The 23,879-nt window shown below is 45.9% G+C and overlaps 5 protein-coding genes and 1 non-coding gene across 10 annotated transcripts; 4 read left to right on the top strand and 2 right to left on the bottom strand.

Moving 5' to 3' along the window:
* The first annotated feature begins 18 nt into the window (after positions 1-18).
* On the top strand, positions 19-6,301 carry LOC100829771 (protein RRP6-like 2). Of its 2 annotated transcripts, none has more exons than XM_024462703.1 (14): positions 19-831; positions 1,716-1,871; positions 2,643-2,801; positions 2,878-2,961; positions 3,103-3,182; positions 3,285-3,335; positions 3,437-3,536; positions 3,794-3,876; positions 4,000-4,045; positions 4,320-4,407; positions 4,493-4,662; positions 4,786-5,061; positions 5,141-5,194; positions 5,727-6,301. In XM_024462703.1, the coding sequence occupies exons 1-14, from the start codon at positions 466-468 to the stop codon at positions 5,949-5,951; spliced, it is 1,938 nt and encodes a 645-aa protein (XP_024318471.1). In that variant the 5' UTR covers positions 19-465; the 3' UTR covers positions 5,952-6,301. The 2 variants fall into 2 exon arrangements, with proteins under 2 accessions (XP_024318471.1, XP_010229177.1); XM_010230875.3 differs by having other exon boundaries at positions 21-831; positions 5,141-5,254.
* Positions 6,302-7,011: 710 nt separating this feature from the next.
* On the top strand, positions 7,012-8,719 carry LOC100842280 (phosphoserine aminotransferase 1, chloroplastic). Its single transcript, XM_003558727.4, has one exon. It carries the CDS (start codon positions 7,104-7,106, stop codon positions 8,364-8,366), a length of 1,263 nt encoding a protein of 420 aa, XP_003558775.1. The 5' UTR covers positions 7,012-7,103; the 3' UTR covers positions 8,367-8,719.
* A 1,117-nt stretch (positions 8,720-9,836) lies between these two features.
* LOS4 (DEAD-box ATP-dependent RNA helicase 38) lies at positions 9,837-14,283 on the top strand. Its single transcript, XM_003558726.4, has 8 exons — positions 9,837-10,207; positions 10,335-10,628; positions 10,733-10,960; positions 11,711-11,776; positions 12,471-12,872; positions 12,941-13,052; positions 13,749-13,834; positions 13,947-14,283. Exons 1-8 carry the CDS (start codon positions 9,935-9,937, stop codon positions 14,010-14,012), a joined length of 1,527 nt encoding a protein of 508 aa, XP_003558774.1. The 5' UTR covers positions 9,837-9,934; the 3' UTR covers positions 14,013-14,283.
* Positions 14,284-14,314: 31 nt separating this feature from the next.
* Positions 14,315-15,836, bottom strand: LOC100829462 (photosynthetic NDH subunit of subcomplex B 2, chloroplastic). Its single transcript, XM_003562008.4, has 2 exons — positions 14,735-15,836; positions 14,315-14,645 (listed from the first exon to the last, which is right to left on the bottom strand). Exons 1-2 carry the CDS (start codon positions 15,629-15,631, stop codon positions 14,451-14,453), a joined length of 1,092 nt encoding a protein of 363 aa, XP_003562056.1. The 5' UTR covers positions 15,632-15,836; the 3' UTR covers positions 14,315-14,450.
* A 1,135-nt stretch (positions 15,837-16,971) lies between these two features.
* On the top strand, positions 16,972-17,055 carry TRNAL-CAA. Its single transcript has one exon. It is a non-coding gene; the product is annotated as a tRNA-Leu (tRNA).
* Positions 17,056-17,862: 807 nt separating this feature from the next.
* Positions 17,863-22,572, bottom strand: LOC100841677. Of its 4 annotated transcripts, none has more exons than XM_003558725.4 (9): positions 22,182-22,572; positions 21,705-21,787; positions 21,493-21,613; positions 21,236-21,309; positions 20,311-20,853; positions 19,276-19,962; positions 18,974-19,186; positions 18,728-18,874; positions 17,863-18,633 (listed from the first exon to the last, which is right to left on the bottom strand). In XM_003558725.4, exons 1-9 carry the CDS (start codon positions 22,273-22,275, stop codon positions 18,340-18,342), a joined length of 2,256 nt encoding a protein of 751 aa, XP_003558773.1. In that variant the 5' UTR covers positions 22,276-22,572; the 3' UTR covers positions 17,863-18,339. The 4 variants fall into 4 exon arrangements, with proteins under 4 accessions (XP_003558773.1, XP_010229176.1, XP_010229175.1 ...); XM_010230874.3 differs by having other exon boundaries at positions 21,493-21,610; XM_010230873.3 differs by having other exon boundaries at positions 21,705-21,784.
* Between the last annotated feature and the right edge of the window lie 1,307 nt (positions 22,573-23,879).

Here is a 23,879-nt window from a genome sequence, read left to right as displayed (position 1 = left end):
AGAAAATGTTGTGCTGGACATTCGGGGCAACGAACAGAGGAGCTCCTAGCTGGTGACGAGCAGAGCCGGAAAAAGGCCACCGAACGGAGAGCCGGCGTCACGCGTGCCACCTGAGAGGCGGCAGGCCGGCGCCCCGCCGGGTCCATAAATAAAAAGGGGCAGAGGCCGACCTGCGTGCCCCGGAGCCGAGCGAGAAACCGCCATTTCCCTCCCACCGTTTCTTCCCCTCGCCCTCGGGTTCGGGTCCCTCTGTTCCTTCCCGGACACCTCAATTCTCCCCCAGCCCAGCGGCGGCGACAGACCCAGACGCGCAAAACCCTAGCCCCCAACCCACCACACCTGCTCGCTCGGCCGTCGGAGCGGAGGCGGAGCGGAGCGGAGCAGGGCGTCCGCCGATTCCTCGGCCTCCATCGCCGCTCGTCCCGTGAGGTAGCAGCGGAGCTCGTCTGCGACGCTGCTCCCTCCATGGACGGGTCCAAGGGCGCAGGCGAGAGGGAGGCGGAGGAGGAGGAGGCGGGGGACGGGTCCCAGGTGGCGCACGGGGAGAAGAGGAAGAATAAGAGGCCAAGCGGGCAGGACGGCGGTGGCGGCGCCAGTGGCTCTGCTGCTGCTGCCATTCCCGGGGCCGCGTCGTCGGCGAGGACGGCCACCAGCGGCGACAGGCCGCTCGGGGTGGCCCCCGCGGGGGCCAAGGCCAGGGTGGCCTACCACGATCCCAGCATCCCGCGGCCGCAGGACGTGTACTTGATCAGAGTGAACAACTGCAACCTGCCCTTCGATCATGTCTGGCTGGAGCCAAGCGAAGATGGCACCCGGCGTATCCACCCATTGGTTAGTGCTTCGTGTCCTCCGTTCTGTATGTTCCGTTCCTATTTTCTGTGGCTTGATTTGTCGATCGGCTTGGAGGGACTACGAATCCTTCGATGGAAGCGTGAGATTTGGATGGACTTAAAATAGTTTTACTTCAGATTTATCTGTTGGTTCACTGCATCGGTGTTACTACCGCGAACGTCTACAGAATCTGATCAGATGTTGACGGTCCTTTTTGATCTCTTGGTTGCTTATGGTTTTAGAAGCTATGTCATGAGTACGGCTCAGTTTGGCATTGCTGAAATGTGCTGCGCTAAAATTATTTTATAATCTGCTGTGGAAAAATACACATGAAAGTAGTGAAAAGTTGGTTAGCCAAACACGAAAATAGTAAAAAGCGGGTGAAAAAATGGGGATTATAATAATCCACCGCCATGTCAAATGGAGCCTAAGTAGTTTGGACTTACATGAACTCCAAATGACGAGTTCATGATAGCACGTCTTTGTTTTCACGAGAAAAGAAGGTAGCATTTGTAGTAGAGTGGAACAAGGGAGTTATTATGGATGCTAATTCTTGATGTACAGTTCTTTTTCTTGAGATTGGTTTGATACAAGATAATTAGTTCTTGCTGTGCAGTTCTTTTTCCTTCTTATTTTCTTTTTGTTCATTTCTCTTTTCTTCTTGTTTGGTTTTTACAGCCTGGCTCCCCAGGTGTTTGTAAAACTTGGCCGTCTTGGCCCTTCTTCCAAGTAACATTGACGGTGCGGGTTTGAGAAAAAGTATGGATGCTCATGTACCATGTTTTGATTTTCAAAGTTCTATCTGTTCTTCTAAATTGCACATTGATTGGTTTGATGCATGCTTATGTACTTAAATTGATGTAGATATGCTTATCTTATTGCAGGAAAAATTGCCTCTGGAACAGCTTATTGACAGAAATGTTCCTGAAATTGAACCAGTAAGACCAGCTGATGTAGAGGATTCCCCGTTTACGCTAGTAGAAGACCTGAAAGGCTTAATGGAATTAGTTGACAAGTTGAAGGATGTAAATGAATTTGCTGTAAGCATTTGTAATTAAGTCTTGTTCTAAATTTCAAATTAATCGATATCATACTTGTTTTCTGCATATGTTGTATTGAATTTCAGCTTTGTCAGTATATTGTCTTACATCTCATGCATTTCTTCTCTAGTACAATAATAGCAATGCTTCTCTTGACATTGCTTCCTGCTATCAGATATAAGTTATGCACATAAGTCGCGGCAGTAATTTACTCAACAAAATGCTGTAGTTATTGTCATTTGGTAGCTCTTATTTGCTCTAATTGAGTTCGGCATACAATGCCAGCCAAGACAATGCCAGCCAAGACAATGCCAGCCAAGAGCATATTTTGCTGTTGATCTTTTGTTACCTTAGAACTTTCTGACAAGATCACTTATCATAGTTCTTAGGTGTTTCTGTCTTGCCTGTTATCAGTTATCATCAATCTCCAGCCATAAATCCATTGGATTCTGTTAGGATTAGATCATATATCCAGAACTGGAAGATCATATATCTGTGTTTGACTTTGGAATTCAATGAAATCAATATGTTCTACTTTCTTTTGATGACAGATAGTTGTTTCTATTTATTCTGTTCCCTTGCCTGGTCTGACTGCAGTGCCCTATATTTCTAACATGAACCTATTCCATATTTACTCGTGTTGTCTTCTCATCGAAGACCTTTTTGAGCCTTTTTATATTTGGTTCATCATCCAACATGGAACTAGAAAACTTCTGAGTCCTTGGTGGCTGTTATCAACGTAACTTGATTTATTCTGTGTGCTCTTTTCAGGTTGATTTGGAGCACAATCAATATAGGTCATTTCAGGGTTTGACCTGCTTGATGCAGATTTCAACAAGAACAGAGGACTTTATTGTTGACACCCTTAAGCTTCGCATATACCTTGGTCCCTACTTGCAAAAACATTTTAAAGATCCAACCAAGAGAAAGGTTTATTTTGTACTGTAATTTTGGCATCCTTTATGCACTCAATTTTTGTTTTACTCATTTGTTCTTGGGAACATAGGTAATGCATGGGGCAGATCGTGATATCATCTGGCTCCAACGGGACTTCAGGATATATGTGTGTAATCTTTTTGACACAGGACAGGTACTGCAAAAAAATAGGACTGCTAATACCACAATTCTTGAGTGTCGCTTTCAGTTTGTGCCTTTCGACATTCTCCTTTCAAAACTACATTTTGTCATATTAGCTGAAGTTTGTTTTTCCTGTCGAACACCTCTCAATCAGGCTTCGAGGGTCCTGCAGATGGAGCGAAACAGCCTAGAACACCTATTGCATCACTTTTGTGGAGTCACAGCGAATAAAGTGTATACAGCTCACTTACTCATAAATTCTAGAAATACCCATGCTGACCTTGCTAGTTATAACCATGAGTTTTGACTATGACCAAAGTAAACATTTTCATGTAGATATCAAAATGCAGATTGGAGGTCAAGGCCACTTTCTGATGAAATGATCAAGTACGAATATTGACCATATATTTTGTTTCCTTCCGTTTTGCTATTGTTCTTTCTTTTCACTATTTATGTCAATATATCCATTTGAGATTACCCCTGTGCAGATATGCTAGAGAAGATACACACTATCTGTTGTATATATATGACTTGATGAGACTTAGACTACAAAAGGAATCGACTTGTGAAAACGATCTTCTTCTAGAGGTTAAACTTTTGTTCTATATTTCTTTTTGTTTTGATCTGATTTGCTGAATTAATATGAATGAGCACTGTTTGCTTTCCTGAATGAACCATTAATTCAGATTTATATGACAGAGCTTAAAAGTTGGCCTGTTCGCCATAATGTTCTTTTTTATACATAAATCTTTGGTTTGGATGTTATTGATGGTTGTCATTTTGGCTGACAAGAGTATCAAAGATTCAAAGCAGGCATTCTGATTTTTAGTTTTTGGTTACTGCAGGTTCAAAATCGCAGTAATGAAATTTGCTTACAGTTGTATGAGAAGGAGCTGCTGACAGATACATCATATCTCCATATATACGGGTTTGTGTGCTGTTACTGTCAGTTAATTCACTTGATTTATCTTTAGGGAAATCATTTTTGTTGATGTCAAAGATATGTGCTTCGCCTTTGTAGTATGTGCTTAACTCAAGTGTGCTATTACAGGTTGCAGGAACATGAATTGGAAGCAGCTCAGCTGGCTGTTGTTTCTGTAAGAAAATACTTTCTTCTTTACGTATCCCGCATGATTATTCTTTCGGGAATTGACTTAGCATGGTAGCATATGATATGCCACTTCTATGATTTTATAGCTGTGTGGCACCAAATCTTGCCGTTGACTAACTTTGGCGAGGAAATAACTTTGGTCATTTTAACTTTCTGAAAGCCTTTTTAGTACGTCAATGGAGTATAAGAACTTTGTCAAAATTATTCAATTTGCATTTACATGTAATGATCATCTAAGATATATAGTTTTCCATGCTCAGGCTCTACATCAGTGGAGAGATTATACAGCTCGTCAAGAAGACGAGAGCACTGGTTATGTATTACCAAATAAGGCTTTGATTGAGATAGGTATTACTGATTTGTTTGAGTTGTTATGCTGCAAAACTTGATATATTGGTCAGGCTAACTTTTTTCCTCCTTTTGCATTCAAAAGCAAAGAAGATGCCTACATCTACTGCAGAGTTACAAAGAATTGTGAAATCGAAATATCCATTTGTTGAGGCTAATTTTGACGTAATCCTGGACATTGTGTGGAATGCAACTGAAAATTCTGAAGCCTTTGAAGCAATAGCTGAGCAACTAAAGAAGGCACGGCTGGGTGAGGTCAGTTAGACTGAACTCCTATGGATTTTATTTAATTCTTCATTTATATGTTACCGAGACTGTTGCTGAGTATTAGCATTGGTTTTTAAGGACTTAATTTGAAATATATTCAATCTTGCGCAGTTAGACTTGAAAAGTATACTGGCCAGTGGTGAAGTTATCGAAATGGTTCCTTCTGATGCTGATAATGTGGGCATGAATCCTGATCCTGCTGACCAATATTCTGCAGCTCCATCAACTTCAAATATCAGTCTTACTTCTAACAGGGATAGCTTTATGAGTGAGACAGCCTCAAATAGTGCTATCCGGCTATATGACAACACTCAAACAATATCATCATCTGACAATAAGACCTCTTGGACCTTAGCAGGCTTGAGTAGACCAATAAATAAGGAAGTGGTGAGCAATAATAAGCATCTGAGACATAATTATAGTATTTGTAGGTTTTTGCATATTTTAATATAGATGGATTGTGCAGGACACACAGCCTACTGTTCAAGAACTGAAGAGTCCTGCATCTTTTGGAGATCAGGTAGGAAATTCAGCATCTGTAATACAGACAGATTACTTTGGAGGATTTTCAAATGAGCAGGTATATGGTCAAGTTTGGAATATCCATTAAAATACCTAACCTTTGCGCATTGATGTACTATTGTGTTTTGAAATGCTGTTGATGAGTTACAGATAGACATAGCTGTATAACACATCATTAGTCCTGTGTGCCAGTCGTCAGTATTGTGTAACTTGGTGCCCTTTTTCAGAATGTTTGCCTTTAGGCTTTGAATAGATCTTTAAAAAGAAGCGTTCACTGTATGTTGACTGCTAAATTTTACAGAAAAAAAATATGCCAGCAGATCTACATCATGTTTGCAACCCTTTCAAATTTTGTTAACTTCTAAATTCTTAGTATGTTCAGTTCAGTTCATCGTTCCTTTCATTGACTTCTATGAAGTATCACCATTTTATGTTTTACATCTGTACTTTGCTGCAAGTAATTTTATCTTTTCCCTATTAACTCTGTAAGGGAGTTGGGAAAACATGGTAACTATGTTGTGAGATTGCAGGCATCAGGTTTTTACTACCCCCAGATTCCAGAATATAGCAGTGTAATTGGATGGAGCCATCCTGAACCTGAAGTCTTAGAGGCCCCTGGGTACCTGTCTGGTTGTTATTACGGCTTTCCATCGATAAACCAAAGTACAGGAACAGGTCATCCTTCTGCTTCAAATAGGGAAGGTGATTCACAGGACCCAACAAGACAGCATCATTTCCCTCCTGCGGGTAACTGAAGTGATCGACAACCCCTCTGATTCATCCTGCTGTGCAGAAGATAATTGTAGAGAGTGAAAAAACAATGGGATGTTTTTACCTGTGGCCTCTCAAACGAGAAGCTAGGCCTCCCCGAAATTCTGGCGTTGGACTAACAGAAATGTGAGAATAGCCCATAGCATTCGAGTCATTGACAGTAGAAGCAGGGACATGTAAGCTTGCATCTGGATTGGATCTGTATGTAGCAACTGACAGACATGTTTGGTGTTGTTGTGCAATGGTGGATACTGAAATTGCACAGGCGGTATACTGTAAAACTGGTATAGATAGCTGAGATTTGAAGAGAAACAAACAACATTTGCTCGTCTCCTGTTTTCATGTTTTCCCTTGGTTTTATCATATCTTGTGTTTCTTTTATCTCCAGGTAGCCGTATCTTTTCGCTGATTTCTTTGTTGCGTTGTCTTGGAAAACGACGTTGTTACGGGAGCTTTAATTGTTACTCCCTTTGTTTCTAAATACTTGTCGTGGTTTTTGAGGGAGTACTTGTCTCTTTGTTTCTATCACGGGATAAATTGTACTCACTCCATCCCATATTAATAAAGGATTCAAATTTGTCCAAATATGAATGTATCTACGATTAAAAAACATTCAGATACATGTAATAGAAAGTGGGACGGAGTGAATAATAGCATATTGACACGGAAGTTGAACCTCGTGTTGTTGCTGAATTTCGCAAATATGCGTAGCATTGCCCATAAGAGAAACGAGTATACTAGTATAGCAGCCTTAAGCTACGGGTCAAAGCACAGCACTAGCCAATTGTGTAAGGCAGGAGCGGAGATCGTGTTGGCTACTTGTACCGTTAAGTGCCGAGTGGTTTGTTTTCCACGGCAACGCCGGTTCCAACAAGCTGGAATAAGATAGTAGTACAGTATACTCACGAGCTTCAAATCGCAACACAATTTTTGCACGAGCAAAGGAGAGCTGCTCCAGATTTGCGACATACACCTACCTCACCGAGTCACAGTCAAGTGTCAACTTGGCTTCAATTTAACGCAGTATATAGCCACCAGCAGCACCATTGACGCCACCACCAACCCCCGAATCTGACTCCTCTTCCCCGCAAATTCCTCACCAAACCACCCAAAAGGACTAAACCCTCCTCTCCACGATGTCCGCCGCCGCCACCGCCGGCCCCAACTCCATCCTCCTCCACCGGCCCACCTCGGCCGGGCCCGCCGTCGCCTCCTCCATCCGCCTCCCCGCACGCGCATCCAAGGTCTCCTGCGCCGCCGTCGCGGCGCCCTCCTCCCCCCATGCCCTCACGGGCGCCGGCGAGCGCGGGGTGTACAACTTCGCGGCGGGGCCGGCCACGCTCCCGCTCTCCGTGCTCCAGAAGGCGCAGGCGGAGCTCGTCGACTACCGCGGCTCCGGGATGAGCATCATGGAGATGAGCCACCGCGGGAAGGAGTTCGACGCCGCCATCAAGAAGGCCGAGGCCGACCTCCGCGCGCTGCTCGCCGTGCCGGACACCCACGAGGTGCTCTTCCTCCAGGGCGGCGCCACCACCCAGTTCGCCGCCGTGCCGCTCAACCTCTGCGCCGGCGCCTCCGACCCGGTCGACTTCGTCGTCTCCGGATCCTGGAGCGACAAGGCCTTCAAGGAGGCCAAGAAGTACTCCGCCGCCTCCGTCGCCTGGTCTGGCAAGGACGGCAAGTACACCGCCCTCCCGCAATTCGACGCCATCAAGCAGAACCCGGAGGCGAGGTTCCTCCACATCTGCTCCAACGAGACCATCCACGGCGTCGAGTTCAAGGACTACCCGGAGCCCAAGAACAAGTCCGGCATCCTCGTCGCGGACATGTCCTCCAACTTCTGCTCCAAGCCCGTCGACGTGTCCAGGTTCGGCATCATCTACGCCGGCGCACAGAAGAACGTCGGCCCCTCCGGCGTCACCATCGCCATCGTGCGCAAGGACCTCGTCGGCAACGCGCAGCCCATCACGCCGGTGATGCTGGACTACAAGACGCACGCCGACAACGCCTCGCTCTACAACACCCCGCCCTGCTTCGCCATCTACATCTGCGGGCTCGTCTTCGAGGACCTGCTCGCGCAGGGCGGCCTCGCAGAGGTGGAGAAGAAGAACCAGCACAAGGCTGGCATCCTGTATGACACCATTGACGCCAGCGGCGGGTACTTCATCTGCCCGGTAGAGAAGTCTGTCCGGTCACTGATGAACGTGCCGTTCACGCTGGCCAAGGGAGCAGACTTCGAGAAGCAATTCATCGCCGAGGCAGCCAAGGAGGGCATGTTGCAGCTCAAGGGACACAGGTCGGTCGGCGGAGTGCGTGCTTCCATCTACAATGCCATGCCGCTCTCTGGCGTTGAGAAGCTCGTCACATTCATGAAGGATTTCCAAGCCCGGAACCCTTGATTTACCCGCGGCCATGATACTCTGGTATCGCTTCAGTAGGATGGTTTGCTGTTCTTCATAACATAAGCATGCTCTCTGCAAGAGCTGCATCGTCTCGCATATGTGATTTCCGATCCTCTGTAGTATTATGGTGACTGTTTTGCAATGCTGCTGCATTTTTTCCTGTTTGCGAGATCTCATTTCCATTGCTCAACATAGAGATTGGAAAATATCGTATTGGGGAATAAAAGGTTTGATGGTCAATTGTCCTGAGAGTAGCTTACGCAGCTGTATGATTCTAATCACAGCTTATGTTACAGTGGCCAGTTTCAAGTTTGGTTGCTTTTGTCCTCTCAACACAAGCAATGTTTTTACTTCTGTGGTCATTTTGTTCTGGAGGTAGATTTGTTTTTCTTTGGAGTTTCATAAGTTTTCCTGAACTGCAAAGTTCTGCCTGTTGGGGGTGCACTGTGATTTTCATAAATCTTTGGTGTTATTTCCAAACAGATTAGGATTCAGACATTTCAGTGATTTTACATTGGGAAGTTGTTGAGCATTGAGCAGTAAGCCAGCAAGCACTCGAGAGTTTGGTGATGAAGTATCTTTGCTGGTTCCGATGTCCCTGTCTTAATCCCCACGTCTGTGAGCCGATACTATGAACCAGCGAAGAGACAGATGCTAAAGGCGACAATGGTTTGGTGCAAGCCAAGAACCAATAAAACAAAACGTGCAGCTTTGAAGTTTCAAATCGCACGTTTGGCAAGTATGATTTGCATTCGTTGGGTAATTCCAAGTCTTGGCTTTAACCGCTATAGCTGGCTTTTGAAGACTGGCGGAGGCAAAAATCTTGCAGTAGTTCTTCGTTTCATATCAGCTTCTGGTTCGAGTTTCTGCAAATGAAGATGAGAGATGCCTTGATCACGTGCAGGATATTCGTTTTTTCCATCCCATGCCGGTCTGTATCTGTGTATCTTTGAGGCATGAAGAACCTGAAGTGCTATGTTTACTGTTCTGGATCTCTGGCATGTTCGAGTCGTCTCTCTGTATTTCTGAATCTCTGTCATGTTCAAGTCGCGTCTCTGTATTAGTAGAGTTAGCATAATTTCATTCACCTGTTTTCAGTTTAAAATAATACTAATGGACTCCTTGTTTCGGCCGAGTGGAGAGGCTTCAGTGGCAGCTTTATGATGTAATTGTACTTTAGTTTAAAAGTGAATGTTTTAAACTTTTGAGGGGAGCAAATCTGATTTTTCTTTTAGCTAAGCGAATAAACAAAATGAAACGAAGCGAGAACGGCGGTAATTGTGACTGAGTTTGAGCCCAGTATCTACAAAATTGGCCCAAATCGAATTTTGGCGATAGCGGGCCGCGGAGCTCTGGCCCAACAAGCGAAACGCGGGTTTCACCGCTCGTCTCGTGTGTGTGCTCGCGTACTGCGTAAGCAGGGCTCCTCCGCTTACATGCTAAGCTAAATACTCGCGCACAATATAATGAAGCCCTTCCAAATCGGGGGAGGGAGTAAACCGTAATTCCCGAACCGACTCATCAAGCTAAGCATTCCTCCCTCCGGTTCTTCTCGATCTGCTCCGATGGCCGACGCCGTCGTCAAGCCCGAGCCGGAGAAGAAGTCCTGGGCCGACCTCGAGGAGGAGGAGGAGGCCAAGGCCAAGGCGGAGGCCGAGGCCGAGGCCGCCGCCGCCGCCGCCGCTGCCGCCCCCTCCTCCTCCTCTTCCGCCACTGAGCCGGCGGTGGACGCGCAGGCGAAGCAGATCGAGGCGCTCTCGCTCTCCGTGCCGGAGGACGACGGCGGCCAGCAGGGCCCGCCTCTGCTCGATGACTCCGATGACTCCCAAATCCAAGCCGTAAGCGCCGTCGCCCTGCTCTGTTCCCGCCCCCGCCTGGGCGCTAGCCATTCTCGATGTCGGTGACCTAGGCTTGAATACTTGGTTGGCTGATTTGGTGTTGGATGCGCTTGCTCTTCTTCTTCAGGTGACCTCGGGCGGCACGGTGTACGAGTCGGCGACGACCTTCGAGGACCTGAAGCTCACGCCGGAGCTGCTCAAGGGGCTGCACGACGAGATGGGCTTCACCCGGCCCAGCAAGATCCAGGCCATCACGCTCCCCATGATCCTCACGCCGCCCTACAAGGACCTCGTCGCGCAGGCGCACAACGGCTCCGGCAAGACCACCTGCTTCGTCCTGGGCATGCTCAGCCGCGTGGACCCCAACCGCAAGATTCCTCAGGCCATCTGCATCTGCCCCACTAGGGAACTCGCACAGCAGGTCTCTTGAGCCTCTATATTTGGATACCCTGCAGTGTAGTGTATTGCTTGATTATGCTATTTTTAACCTGTAATGTACTGAATTTCGTTGGTTGCTCTCTGCAGAATAAATCTGTCCTCATGAGAATGGGCAAGTTTACAGGCATTACCTGTGCCTGTGCTATCCCGCCGGCTCAGAAAGATTATATGCCCATCTCCAGAATGCCTGCCATCACCGATCAGGTGGTGATTGGCACTTCTGGGACACTCATGAAGTGGATTACTAATAAGAAGCTTGCGACAAGGGAGATCAAGATTCTTGTGTTTGATGAGGCAGATCATATGCTTGCCGAGGTACAGTTCAGTTATGTTGTCATTTATCTATTTTGAGACTTTAATATGCCCAATGTTGTTTAATTAGTTGGTTGTTTTTAGTTGTTTCTGATGAGAATTCCAATACTTATTTCCCAGGTGCGAATGATAATCCTATCGGCACAATATTTATTTGAGTCTCATTGCCTAGTATTGTTGTTTGTTACAGCTGTTAGCGTGTTAGGAGATAAATGCATGTATGTGAAGATAGTCGGTTGATTGTAACTTTGTAAGATCTGAGGTCATAGGAATAATGAAAAGTAATTTTGATGTTCTTGTAAGAATTAGCTCAAATATTTCTTATCAGCAAGCAATGAGAGTATTCTGAGGTTTAGTCCCTTATATGACAACCTTCTTTTTCTAAGATTATTAGTCAAGTATACAAGTCAATGAATCGGAGTACGAAAGAACACGACCTGTGAAGCTTGTTCTCCTAATATCCTAGCGGGCATTATTAGGGCATTATTAGGTGTCATCTTGGTGATACTGTGTGGTGCTAGGTGTGATACTGAAGGGACTGAAAAGAACAGGGCATCTGTTTTCCAAAGGCACTGGTTAATTAGGTATTTCCAAGAGTAGAAATATTGATGTAGCTGTATCCAAAATTGGGCACATTCATAATTCCATACCTTATGTGCAGATGAACTTTTTTTCGTGACTAGCTCAATTAAACTAGCTGCTTTTATGAATGTTTGAATCCAGTTTCTTATGCTGTTGAATGACTTCTTGCAGGACGGCTTTAGGAGTGATTCTGAAAGGATCATGAGGGATATACAAAGAAGTGCTGGTGGATGTCAGGTATTCTTTTTTTTCAGTTCAGACTACATGACTTCCTTTGCGACAGTAGAATCACATGAAGTACCTTGCACCTTGGACACAGTTAAAAATCAGATATGTGTTTTTATGTCCATACAACGTTCCAGAGAAATTTTGGGTCTTGCCACTTGGGGAGTTCAGGAAACAACTTATTCTTGTACTCTATATGTGTTCATGTGCTGCTTTTTGAATTTCTACAATTCCTGATGATAAAGAGAGGCTTTATTATAGGAAAGGTCATTCGGTAAAGCAGTGGGTTTAGTTCCATCTTGCAAGTTTTTCCAACAATGATATTAATTTTCTTCATCTTTCGAACTATTCATGTTCATGCACGGTAGCATCTTTGAAGTTGCTAGTGTTACCAAAAAATATCCTAAACTGTGGAATGTTCAGTGTAATCGACTAATTGCTTATTGGGGAATTCCTATTATGGAAATTTTATGGCAGTCACTGATGGAAATTTTATGACATTGATCTACTTCGGTCTGAACTAGCCTTGTCCATGTGGTAGATAATCTTTTGAGATAATTGTAACTGTTGATGCGATTCCATTCTCGTGCCATTCAACTAACCTTGGCTATATGATTGCATCTCTTGTTGTTTATATGTGTTTGTTTCTCCTTCCACTTGAAGCATTTTTAACTTATCAATGATTTGAATTTGTTTCCTTTTTCAGGTGCTTCTCTTTTCTGCGACCTTCAATGAGAGAGTGAAGGATTTTGTTACAAAAGTCATTAAGGATGGAAATCAAATATTTGTGAAGAAGGAAGATCTTACTTTGGAAAAAGTAAAGCAATATAAAGTTCGAGTCCCTGACGAGGCAGCAAAAATAGAGGTCATAAGGGACAAGATCTTTGAGTTTGGACAAAAGGTTGGGCAGGTTATCATATTTGTTAGAACAAAGATAAGCACTAAGAATGTTCACAATGCTTTGACGAAAGAGGATTATGTGTGCTCCTCAATTCAAGGATCCCTTGACCAATCAGAGAGGGAAAAAGTAATACAGGAATTCAAAGATGGGTACACCAAGGTTCTTATATCAACTGATGTTCTTGCTCGAGGTTTTGACCAAGCACAGGTACTATGTGCAGCGTTCTTATTTTACATGCCATCAACTTTCTCCTTCTAACATTCTTCCTTTGAAAGGTTAACCTGGTCATCAACTACGACATGCCAATTAAGTATAATACGAGGGATGAACCTGATTATGAGGTGTACCTGCACAGAATTGGCAGAGCTGGGCGTTTTGGCCGAAAAGGTAAAATTAGGCCTAGCAGTCTATGGCTCATTTCTTCCAAAAGAAATATAGGAATGGATAACTATATACTATCATCGCATCAGTAATAGTAGTCAGTGTCACATGCAGCCACTGTAAGCATGTTGGTTGACATCATGACATACTATTGTGGTATTAATAGGAACAAAATTGCTCGGGATAATGATTCCGGCAGAACCTAGTCAATCATATGCCTGTTTGTTCCAGCCTGTGATCTAACTTCTGGCCAGAATAACTTTATGCTAATGTCAGTCTTTTGTGACTATGATTTGGCAAGAACATTTAGCTGCCTTATCTGTATAAGATAGAGCTGATGTGACCATAGTTTGTCAATTTTTATCGTCACCATGTTTGTGTGTTTAGCTTTTTTTAGAGAGATTGTGCGTTCCTGTTTCTGGAGATTTTAAACTGATTTTTTTTTTTGGAGAAAAACTGATTTTATTGGATTGTTTTCATGGTTTATCAGATTAACATATGTAGGGTGTGTGCACAAAAGCTAAAGTTGGCTTAATTATCATAGGACCTTGCTATGCCAAATAGAAACAGCTAATCAGACTAATAGAACCTTCCTATCCAATCTAGTGTTTATCTTGCCAGAGTGAACAATATCATCCAGCTTATATTTCTAACTAAACGTTGTGTGAGCTTATATTTCTAACTGAATCATTGCCGCTACAGGAGCTGTGTTCAACCTGCTATGTGGTGACACCGATGATAATGTGATGACAAAGATTGAGAACTACTTCCAGCACAAAGTACCAGAGGTTTGTAAGCCATTTTATGTGTATGCGTGTACCTTGCGTGTATATTTTTTTGGGAATATGTACCTTGTGTTTTGTGTTTCTAATAATGTACTCTCTCTTTTTTAATATTTAGGTTCCCAACTGGAAAAGCGAGGAAAATTTTGAGACTGCTCTTAAGGATGCGGGCTTGCTTGAGTAAACATGAGGCTAGCACATATGCACTGGGCTCGGAACAATTTGGCTTACTGAGCTTTTGTGATTATATTATCATCAGCTCTTGGTTCTTTTGTACCAGATGGTTGTGTCGGGAGTTCTGTGGATTACATTACCAATTTTCCCAAAAGCTGTGACGCAATGAATCTATCAGTGGAGAGTGCTTGTAATGTAATCCATCTTTATGCTTGTTATTTTCCCAAGCATAACTTTGTATGACGTTTTCTTATTTCAAATCTTTCACAGCGCCCTTGTAATTTCTTTCCATGCTATTTGCGCCCAAAAGAATGCCAGCTACCACATGTATAAATTGATCGCATTGGACAATTACAAGAGGACACGCTATGTAGGAGGCCCTTCCACATGTATGAGAATGTACACGATTTCCTGCAACTCTCTTAAAGCAAACAAAAAATGAAAGCTGTTACAAATTGTCGTGCTCGATGACCTGCGCCGCCCTCCACTCCTCGCCGGGGTTAACGACGACAGGCACCAGCAAGGACGCCGGCCCGGTGCAGAGGAAGTAGTCGTTGCCGAACTTGTCGTACATCCCTCCCGGGCTGCTCAGGTACATGTCCTCGAACCCCATCTTCACCACCCTGAACCCGAGCCCGCTAGACTGCAAAACCACAAACAACCACCACGATCAGTAATAAGGGAAGCATTATCGGTTCTTCCTCATGACGCATCTAGATCGTGTCCTCCTACCTGATCGATGGTCATGAAGTTGGAGGGCGCGCTGTTGTAGACCCGCTTCTTCCTCTCCTCCGGCGGCGCGGCGTACACCCGGCTCACCTTCTTCTTCAGGATGGTGTACCGGTTCTCCTCCACGGCCCACTCCCCGGGCCGGGGCTCCTCGCCTCCCCCGCCGCCGCCGAACCACCCGGACTCCTCCCGCTTCATGGCCTCGGCGGGGGTGAGCAGCGCGAACCCGGATGCCGGCGGCGGGTGCGCGCAGTAGGGGCAACCCATGAGCCCCTCCACGGCCGTGCCGCGCCGTTTGTCGAACTTGATGTGGCTCAGCACGGCCCCCGTCAGCGCCACGGGCTTCTTCCCCGCGTTCTTCACGATCACCGCCGTCGCCATGCTCGTCGCGTACAGCGTCACCACGTACGCCACCTCCAGCTGCGGCCCCGACATCCCGCGGCCCAGCTCCACCTGCATGGCGTCGTACGAGTCGGAATCCACGGCGCTGACGGACCACTCGGGCTGCACGGCGGCGGCGGAGGGAGAGCCGGAGGAGGCGTGGTTGAGGACGAGCCCGACGCCGCCCTTGAGGGTCTTGCTGTCGGAGACGGTGTGGAGGATCTCGCGGCAGCCGCCGTCCTTGTCCTCCTTCCAGGAGACCTTGGGGCGGTAGGAGGTGACGAGGCCGTCGTTGAGGCGGAGGCTGAGCGAGCTGCCGTTGCGGACGCTGAGCTCGGCGGTCGGCGCGCCCGTGGCGTCGGCGCCGAACCGGATGCCCTTCCGGCCGAAGGTCTCCTCCAGCTGAACCTGCAGGGAGGACGTCTGCGCGGGCGGCGACACCGAGACGGCGGTGGAGGACGCTCGCGCGGTTAAGAGGGTCGGGGAGGAGGCCGGGAGGTGGAGCGGGAGGAACGCCATTGGAGGAGTGGACGGTGGAGTGAGTGTTCAGGGGAAGGATTGCTGGGTTCCTTCCCCTTGAGAAGGCCGGGCTCTAGCTCTCACTGCAGCCTCATATCCACCGGCTTCAGGATAGATGGTTCCTCCTCCTTGTCGTCTCGCTTCCTCCTCCCGCCCGCTCTTCCTAGTCTTATTTTTCTGTGTGTTTGTTCTTCACAGGAGATAATATTACAGGAGTGGCAACTGGCAAGTAGGAGCACTAGCAGACCAGTGTGTGCAGAACAATAGAGCAGAGCGGAACAGGATTTTACAGTGCGGCTGTTGTTTGGAAATTCAGAAGCATATGGTTCGGAAATAAGGGTTGTGTCACGTGAGATCGGATTGATATCAGCAGAAATACGAACATGATGGGGTCGGCTGCTCATTTAGAAAACCAGAAACAGGGTGTGTGTTGAGAAGTTAATAAGATTACTGGCTGGGCGTGTTTGTTCTGGTTGCTTTTCTCCGACACATTGGACACACGCGCGATATGAGGGAGATGCACGTAGAGCTGGAGCAAGGGACGCAAATGGGATCCCACCAATGGTCCGCTTCACTTTTAGTTTAGTTCTTAAAATTTCTATTTAAAGTTTTGCCCAAAATTTGAATAGGAAATTTGAAATTTGACTTAGAAATAAGCCTTTCGCGGGCTCATGTCTGCATCCCTAGCTGGAGCTGCAAGGTTGCAGCAAACAGCCGTGCCATATAACTTCATCCAGCTTAAATCAAGATGAACAAGAGAAGAATTGCTACTCAAATAGCTGTCAGAACGAAAGTTTTTGCAATTGAGCAACAGTTTCTTTGGTTTAAGTAATCTATTGCCAGAATTTGGCGGCCTTTGCGTCGTCTCCAATCACCTGGTTACTCTGTGTTTTGCTACGAACTTCTAGCGAAGTCTCAGATGCGTTCTTGCTACGATTATGCGGCATATGTGTGTCAAACATCGTGTTTTATGACATTAGAATTGGATTTAGAGATGGAGACAGACAGTATGACCCATGAACAAACTGCCTCTCTCCTTACTTAGGACTCCTACCGAGAACAAGTTATGAAGTAGCGTAAGGGAGAAAGCTACACAACTCAAAACTTGTCTCGAGGAAAATTGGATAGCGCTGACATGATAGAAGTACAGGTAGAGCTGCAAAATTTTGACCCTCTTTAGTTCAACCAAATGAACTAAAATTTCAAAATGACACAACTTTTTAAAAAACTAGTTCATTTGTTTTGAACTAAGAAGAGTCAAAGGGTATTTTGAGAGTCACCATGTTGCACCCCTACGTACAGGACAATATGAAACTTGTAAACATGTTGAACATACTGAAGTCAGGATGGCCGAGTGGTCTAAGGCGCCAGACTCAAGTTCTGGTCCTCTTACGAGGGCGTGGGTTCAAACCCCACTTCTGACAGAAATATTTTCTCTTTTTCATAACTCGTGGAATCAACGAAGGCTCTTCCGCAGCGTCAATTGTTAGTACCGTTTTGCCAGATTCGACTTGCCCAACCATGCCTTCATCATTAGAACAACGGCTGCAAGTGGCCGTGTCTTGCCGGCCCTGCACAGGCGTTGCCTCGTTGGCTACCCGCCTCACGTCAGCAGGCATCCATCGAGGAAGGATATTATTTTTGCCTACCGATCAGCCACGCTCCACGCAGGCAGCCGTCGCCGTTGTCCACACCTCCAGGTTCCAGCTACCTCCACCGGGCATATTTGCCTGACAAATTTAGCTCTTTTCCACGACTAATTGCATGCTTGGTCCTATTCCGGCATAGTTTTCCAATTTTGTTTCCTTAGGTCGATGTGAAATCAAGCACCGAGATGAATATATTCGACGCCAAAGAGTTTTCATACAGGAGAAGAGATACGAAACAGCAGTCTGCATCAGTGCTGACAGATACAAAAGGCCGATCACATCGCTCATACAGGCTGGTTTTCTTAAAAAAGAAAGCTTAAGATTGTCTCTTTCTTCCTTTGGCGTAATTAGGAAGAGGACAAACAGGCCTTGCAATGGAAATCTGAAACATGTCAAGGTACCAGATACCATCACATATCACGTACGCTTCTTCCCATGAAACGGCGGAGAAAGCAGAAGGGCGACGGGCAAAAGGAAGCATAAAACACTTTGCTTTCTTTGCCTGGTCACCTTCGCACTATCCAGTCATCTGTTTATCTAGTGGAGCACCCACACCCAAACGTGGCCTACAATCATCAGCCAGAGGCACGAAAGCAAGATTCTGTTATTATAATATAATCATAATAAGATGGGAAAAAACCCGGCTCCAACCTAAACCCACTTTCAGATCCACTCAACCAGAACACACACACACAAACAAGGGGGATGACATGGGTACCCAGCACCACTGGGTACCCAATAACACTACACTGACGCACGCACGCACAAGGCCACCGGACAACGGCGACTTTCTTGTCTTGCCACAGGTTTCTCCTTGTTCTGGCATTCCGATGATACTACTATAAGAGGAGTCTTTCGAGCTAAGCAAACTGAAACAGGAATACACCAACGACGACGAAAAGAAAAGGAGTAACTAGGGGAGATGACATCTAACTAGCCAGCTGCTCTCCGGTAGCCGACCTTTGATGACCAGTTCCTTGGGACCGCATGTTCTTGCCTGGTTCGTCGGGGACCGTCCGTTTGTTCCTCATGGCTAGCTGGGAGCATCAGGGTATGCGATCAAGCTAGACCAGTCTTGACGGCACCGTTGGCAAGCGCAGGTTTCTCGGTTGCTGCTGTTTGGGCTACCTTCGCAGCATAGGTAGCAACAGGAGCAGCGACGCCATTCTCTGCAGGAACTTTCGGCTCTCCGTTAACACCATTCGGTGCGGACAACTTTGGCTTCCCATTAGCGATATCCTGCTGCTTCTCTTCAGTGATGACACCATTTGGTACAGATAGCTTTGGCTTCCCATTGACAATGTCCTGCTGTTTCTCTCCAGCCACAGGATTTGCAGCCCTACTGTCCCAGACCTGAATGATTGAACAACCAACCCAGTGTTACTACATAGAGTAGGATGAAACAGCAGAAGAAGTGATGATTTACTAGGGTTAGATTCACATGTACCTGCTTTTGGATCTGCTGTTGTTTCACTCTTTTTTCCTGCATCAACTTCTGGCGGTTCTCATAGAAGGCAAAGTCTTCTAGGATCGATGTCTTGCTGACATGCTCCTTAAATATCTTAAGCATCTGAATACCTTGCTCAAGGTTTATCTGGATTGTTTTACAACAAGGATAAAACAAGAGAGCAGTAAGATATAGCTTATCTGTAAGTCGGTGAAGCAACTAAATTAAACATTTGAGCACACTTACATCTTGTGTGTCGCGGCTATTTGTGACTGGCTTGCCCTCATTGTTCTCTAGGATGATGTGCTTGAGAATATTGTTGGGCACATCTTTGACAATGTGCCACTTGACAGAGAATGAACCATTCCACTTGTCTTGTTGCCAGTACTCAAGGGTCTTCTCAAAATCAACAGGACCAGTCATTTCAGCAACACCAACAAACTGTCCACTTGTATTCACCTGAGATTTTATAGTGAAAGAAATTCGGTTAACCACAGAAACTGCATTGAGCATTAGTAAGGAATACCAAGTACGGAGAATATCCTCACCGAGAAAAACAAGAATATAGGGCAGCTAGAGCTCTTTGCCTGAGCTTCTTGATAAGCAGCATCAAGCTTCTTGTTTCCATTGGTGGTACTTGCCCACACATTGTATTTAATACTCTTATGGATATCATCCTCGCTGTATGATTTAATGACAAAGAACTTCGCATCATCATATTGGACAGGGAAATCATCTTGGTTGAACTGTGCCTTATCAGGTACATCAGTAGCAGTCTTGGTTTCGCTTGAAGGAAGGGTTTGTCCTTTCACAGCGATGGTAACGTTATGGCCAAATGATTTCTGGTTCTTGAATCGACCTGACCTAGGACCTCTGTTCAACTCAATTGTTCCATCCTGACTCTCATTGCCAAAACCATAATATCCGTTGCCACGGCCTCTGGGCCGGTATCTGTTATCCATAGGAACACCCCACCGGCCATATGTCCTGGAATCATAGCCATTGCTTCCGTAGCCATTGCTCCCATAGCCAATGCTTCCATAGCTATTGCTTCCGTAGCCAATGCTTCCATAGCCATTGCTTCCGTAGCCATTGCTTCCGTAGCCATTGCTTCCGTAGCCGGTTTTGATGGAATTTCCATACTGGCTGTAAGACCGGGTGCTCGGGTATACCCTGTTTGGATATGTAGAAGCAGCTGATCCTGCTGTAGTCACTGGTCTCCGGTTATTCATGCCCTGCATAAAGACAATATAAAGAGCACACACTTCAGTGAGGAAACCATATACAGCACAATCAAGGTAGAACTTCAAAATCAACTCAAAATGACCAAAATATGCCTTTTAAGTAAGCAAGGAGCCAGCATGTTCCAGAGGGAAATCAGATAATAGTTTATAAGGACTGTTTCCTATCCAATAGCTTCACTTAAGGTGCAGCCATTACGAGAGAACTGTTTGTTATCCATCCCCATGCTATTGTGTGTATGAACAAGTATATTAACTTATAGCATGGCATGTGCAGAAAGATAGTGAATTCTAAATACCCTTGATCCAAATTAATAGCAACACAACACAATTCTCTCTTACCGTCTGCTGCGGTGTGGGGCTCTTGTTCTGATACCTCGCTGAAGAGCCATTGCTATTATACGCTGAAGACGACATGTTATTAGCTGTAGTTCTTTGCTGTCCATTGGTATAAGCAGAACCATCATACCATGCATAGTGTGCTCCTGTGGTGTCGTAACCATAGGTTGGGTCCACGTAACCAGTAGAAGGGACTCCACCAAGCAACGGTGCCCTATAAGTTCCATCAGGGGTCAATGATGAATTTTGGTAGCTTGACCCAAGGGGCGCAGTTCCACTGTTACTGTGAGCAGTACCATTAGGAACACCATTTGTGGTTGTCTTGGCAGTATCTGCCTTTGCTGCTGGCTTATCAGCATTGACAGAAGGCTGTAGGTCACCTTGAGTGGTAGAAGGAACCGGGGTAGGGGGCTGATAATATGCAGCAGGATACTGGTAATGCTGCGCGGCAAACATCTGACCATCAACTGTTGGGACTGGGGAACTAGCTGGAGAATATGCGCCATAAGGAGCATACCCATATCCATAAATATCTCCATATACTGCCTGTAAAATTACAAAGGACAGTTAGAACAGTTAATTTTAATGTTTATGGACGCAACACAGATATGTGAGAAACAAGATGTTGGCATACCCAATATGTGAGCATGACAAAATGAGATGAGAGATGTTGACATGCTCACTACAGATGTTAGTGGCAGGAAATCCCATCAGAGATACAAAACATACCCAAAAATGGGTAGATATCATTTCACTTATTACATTATACATATCCAATCCAACAATAGAATTGACATGACAGCTTCCAGTAGACACTACTATAAACATCCTGACCCCTTATATAAAATAAGAATATGATGCATGGTACAAGTCATGATGAGGAACAACACGTGAAAGCTAAAAGAAAACATCCTCTAGGATAACTTACTGGGGCAACCTCCACTCCATCCTGATTTACATATCTAGGATATTCATCCCACTCGCTCATGGAACCGTCGTAACCTGCAAGACAAGCACCAGCACAATTCAGTTAGCATAAAACAAAATTGAAAAGAGGCAGCAAGCTCATCTATCAGAGAACTGTACAACACTGCAAACAGTAGGAAGCACAAAAGATAATGTAAAACAAATAGCTGATCTTACAAACACATGATCAGATAATAGTAATTCTCGATGGCACCTCACCTCCATAGTAATATGCTGGCAGATAGAACATGTTGGGATCCATAAAGTCTTGAAGTACAGGCGTGATGGACCGTTCCGGCGGGATGGCCACGCTAAGCGGCTGGGAGGTCACAGGCCCCTGCTGAAATAGCAGCAACACCACATGTATCAGAATCACATATTACCTGGAGCAAGACCTTAAAAAAAATGCATCTTTACTGTTCTATCAATACCTTCATGGCCCCGGCAGGCTCGGTTGCATCGGCCACCTTGGGCTGCGAATCCAGCTTCAGCTTCTGCAGCAGATCCGTCGCTTCTTTGCACAGCAAACCGTTGGATTAAGGCGTCACACGGTGAATTGAGATCCTAAACCTTGCAAACTAGTAAATCTTACCAAGCAACAGAGACAATCCTATTCAACTAGTACTTATAACAATCATGCTTTTTGACAGGAAGCCTTACTTAATACAGTAAAACACACCGATCTGGAAAAGGAAACTAAGCGTGACCGCAAGGACGGACAGGCGCAGAGGGCATGTGGGGCCGACCGGCCGGCAGCCGCCGCCGCAGCACAGTCACCACGGGCGGCAGAGCGAAGCATACCCATCGCAGTCAATCAAGCAAACCGCCCACAACACAAAAACATGTGTTTTTCTAATAAAAATGCACAAAACCATGTAAGAAAGCGAAAAACAGCACCGAAAGGATACGATCCGCGGCAGGGGCGGCGGCGGCGGCGGCGGCAGCAGCACCGGAGGAAGCCGGCGCGGCGGCCGGGGCGGGAGGCGGCGCGGCGGCGGCCATGATACAGGATCCCAACGGAGGAACAAACAACCTGGATAGGGCGAGATCCGACGGAACCGACCAGAGCGCCCGGCCCTGCTTCTCCCCTCTCCTCTCTGCCTCTCCTGCGGATAGGCAGACGCGAGCTCGACGCAGAGGTCGAGAGGGATAAGGGGAGGAGGCGGCGGGTGGGGATGGATGCGGGAGGGAGACGAGCCGCCACCAGAGGAGACTAGCAGCAGCGGGCAGCAGCTGAGGTAGTACTAGTACTACTGGTACAGTGGCCTTTGCTGCGAAGGGAAAAGAGGGGGGTTTAGGGTTAGGCCCGGGGGCTCATATAGCAGCGGTCAGGAGGAAGCGCGGACGACCACGGCTCAACTGCAGGTAGAGGAGGCTCGCTTGGGATTCCCCTCTCCTCTCCGTTTCTCCACTTATTTATTTTTTATTTGTCTTCTAGGGGTTGTGGCTTTTCTTTGCTGGATTTTTTTCCCTTACTTCTTTTTTCTCTTTGGTTTTATGTGGTGTGAGATTGTGAGGGAGTGGTGATTTGGTCTGGTTAATTGCTGGTCTTTTCTGATCCTTTTCTTACCCCGGTGGGTTTGGGGGTGGATTTTTTTTGTTAGCAGTAGGTTTTAGTCACTATCCTGTACTATTTTTTTATTTGAAATGATCAAAATTATTTATCATTCTTATTTATAGCGGCAAGGCATGAGAAAATAGGCTTAATATCTATAGAAAAAAATGGATTGCCCGGTATTTTATCAATGCCAGTGGCTCGGGGTACAGCTGTGAATAGTCGGAGACGCGAGCTCTACCGTTCAACGCATATGTAAATGGCGTCATTTGCTAGCTCATGCCACAGCTATTGTCGAGTAGCCACACAACTTCGCTCATAACGTGTATATACATCATAGGTTGCGTGAATTTTGTGGGTGTTAACAGCTCATGATGCGTCCATCGATGTAGTAATGCAAAACAGCTACTCGGTGCAGTAATAATGCAATACAGAGCGATGCCGGCTCACGAAATAGATGTGGAAGAGTGATGACGCAATTGATGAAAAACGCGTGGTACAGGAATTATGAAGTGTTTTTTCGGTGGAACCCGCTCATTGCACGATTGTTAACGAGCAGCGACACAGCTAAAGTAATAATGCACCACATGAATCATATATCACAGAAATAAAGGAGTCTTGCCGAGTGTTGCCAGCTCATGGTACAACTATTGATAAGTAGCGACGCCCTTCAATTGATAATGCAAATACACAGAGCATATACAATGTGGAAGGGACACGGTATTATGCCGGTGTTACCAGCCCATGATACAGTTGTCAGTATTAGTGACACAGCTCAGGTACTAATGCAATACATAAAGAATGTACAATACGGAAGAACCGTTACCAGCTCATGGTAAAGTTGTCAGTGTGTAGCGACACAGCTCAACCGGTACAACACGGAAGAAGTGTTGTGCCGGTGTTACCAGCTCACGATACACCTGCCAGTGAGCAGCATCACAACTCAGCTAATAACATGGTACGTTAAAGAATATACAATACGAAAGAAGTGTTGTGGTGGTGCTATCGCCTCCCGATACACCTTCCAATGAGCAACATCACAACTCAGCTA

The sequence above is a fragment of the Brachypodium distachyon genome, chromosome 1 (genome assembly GCF_000005505.3).
Source record: "Brachypodium distachyon strain Bd21 chromosome 1, Brachypodium_distachyon_v3.0, whole genome shotgun sequence".
Classification (NCBI taxonomy): Eukaryota; Viridiplantae; Streptophyta; class Magnoliopsida; order Poales; family Poaceae; genus Brachypodium; species Brachypodium distachyon.
The sequence above is the reverse complement of the archived record's forward strand: the minus strand, read 5'-3'. Positions and strand labels throughout refer to the sequence as shown.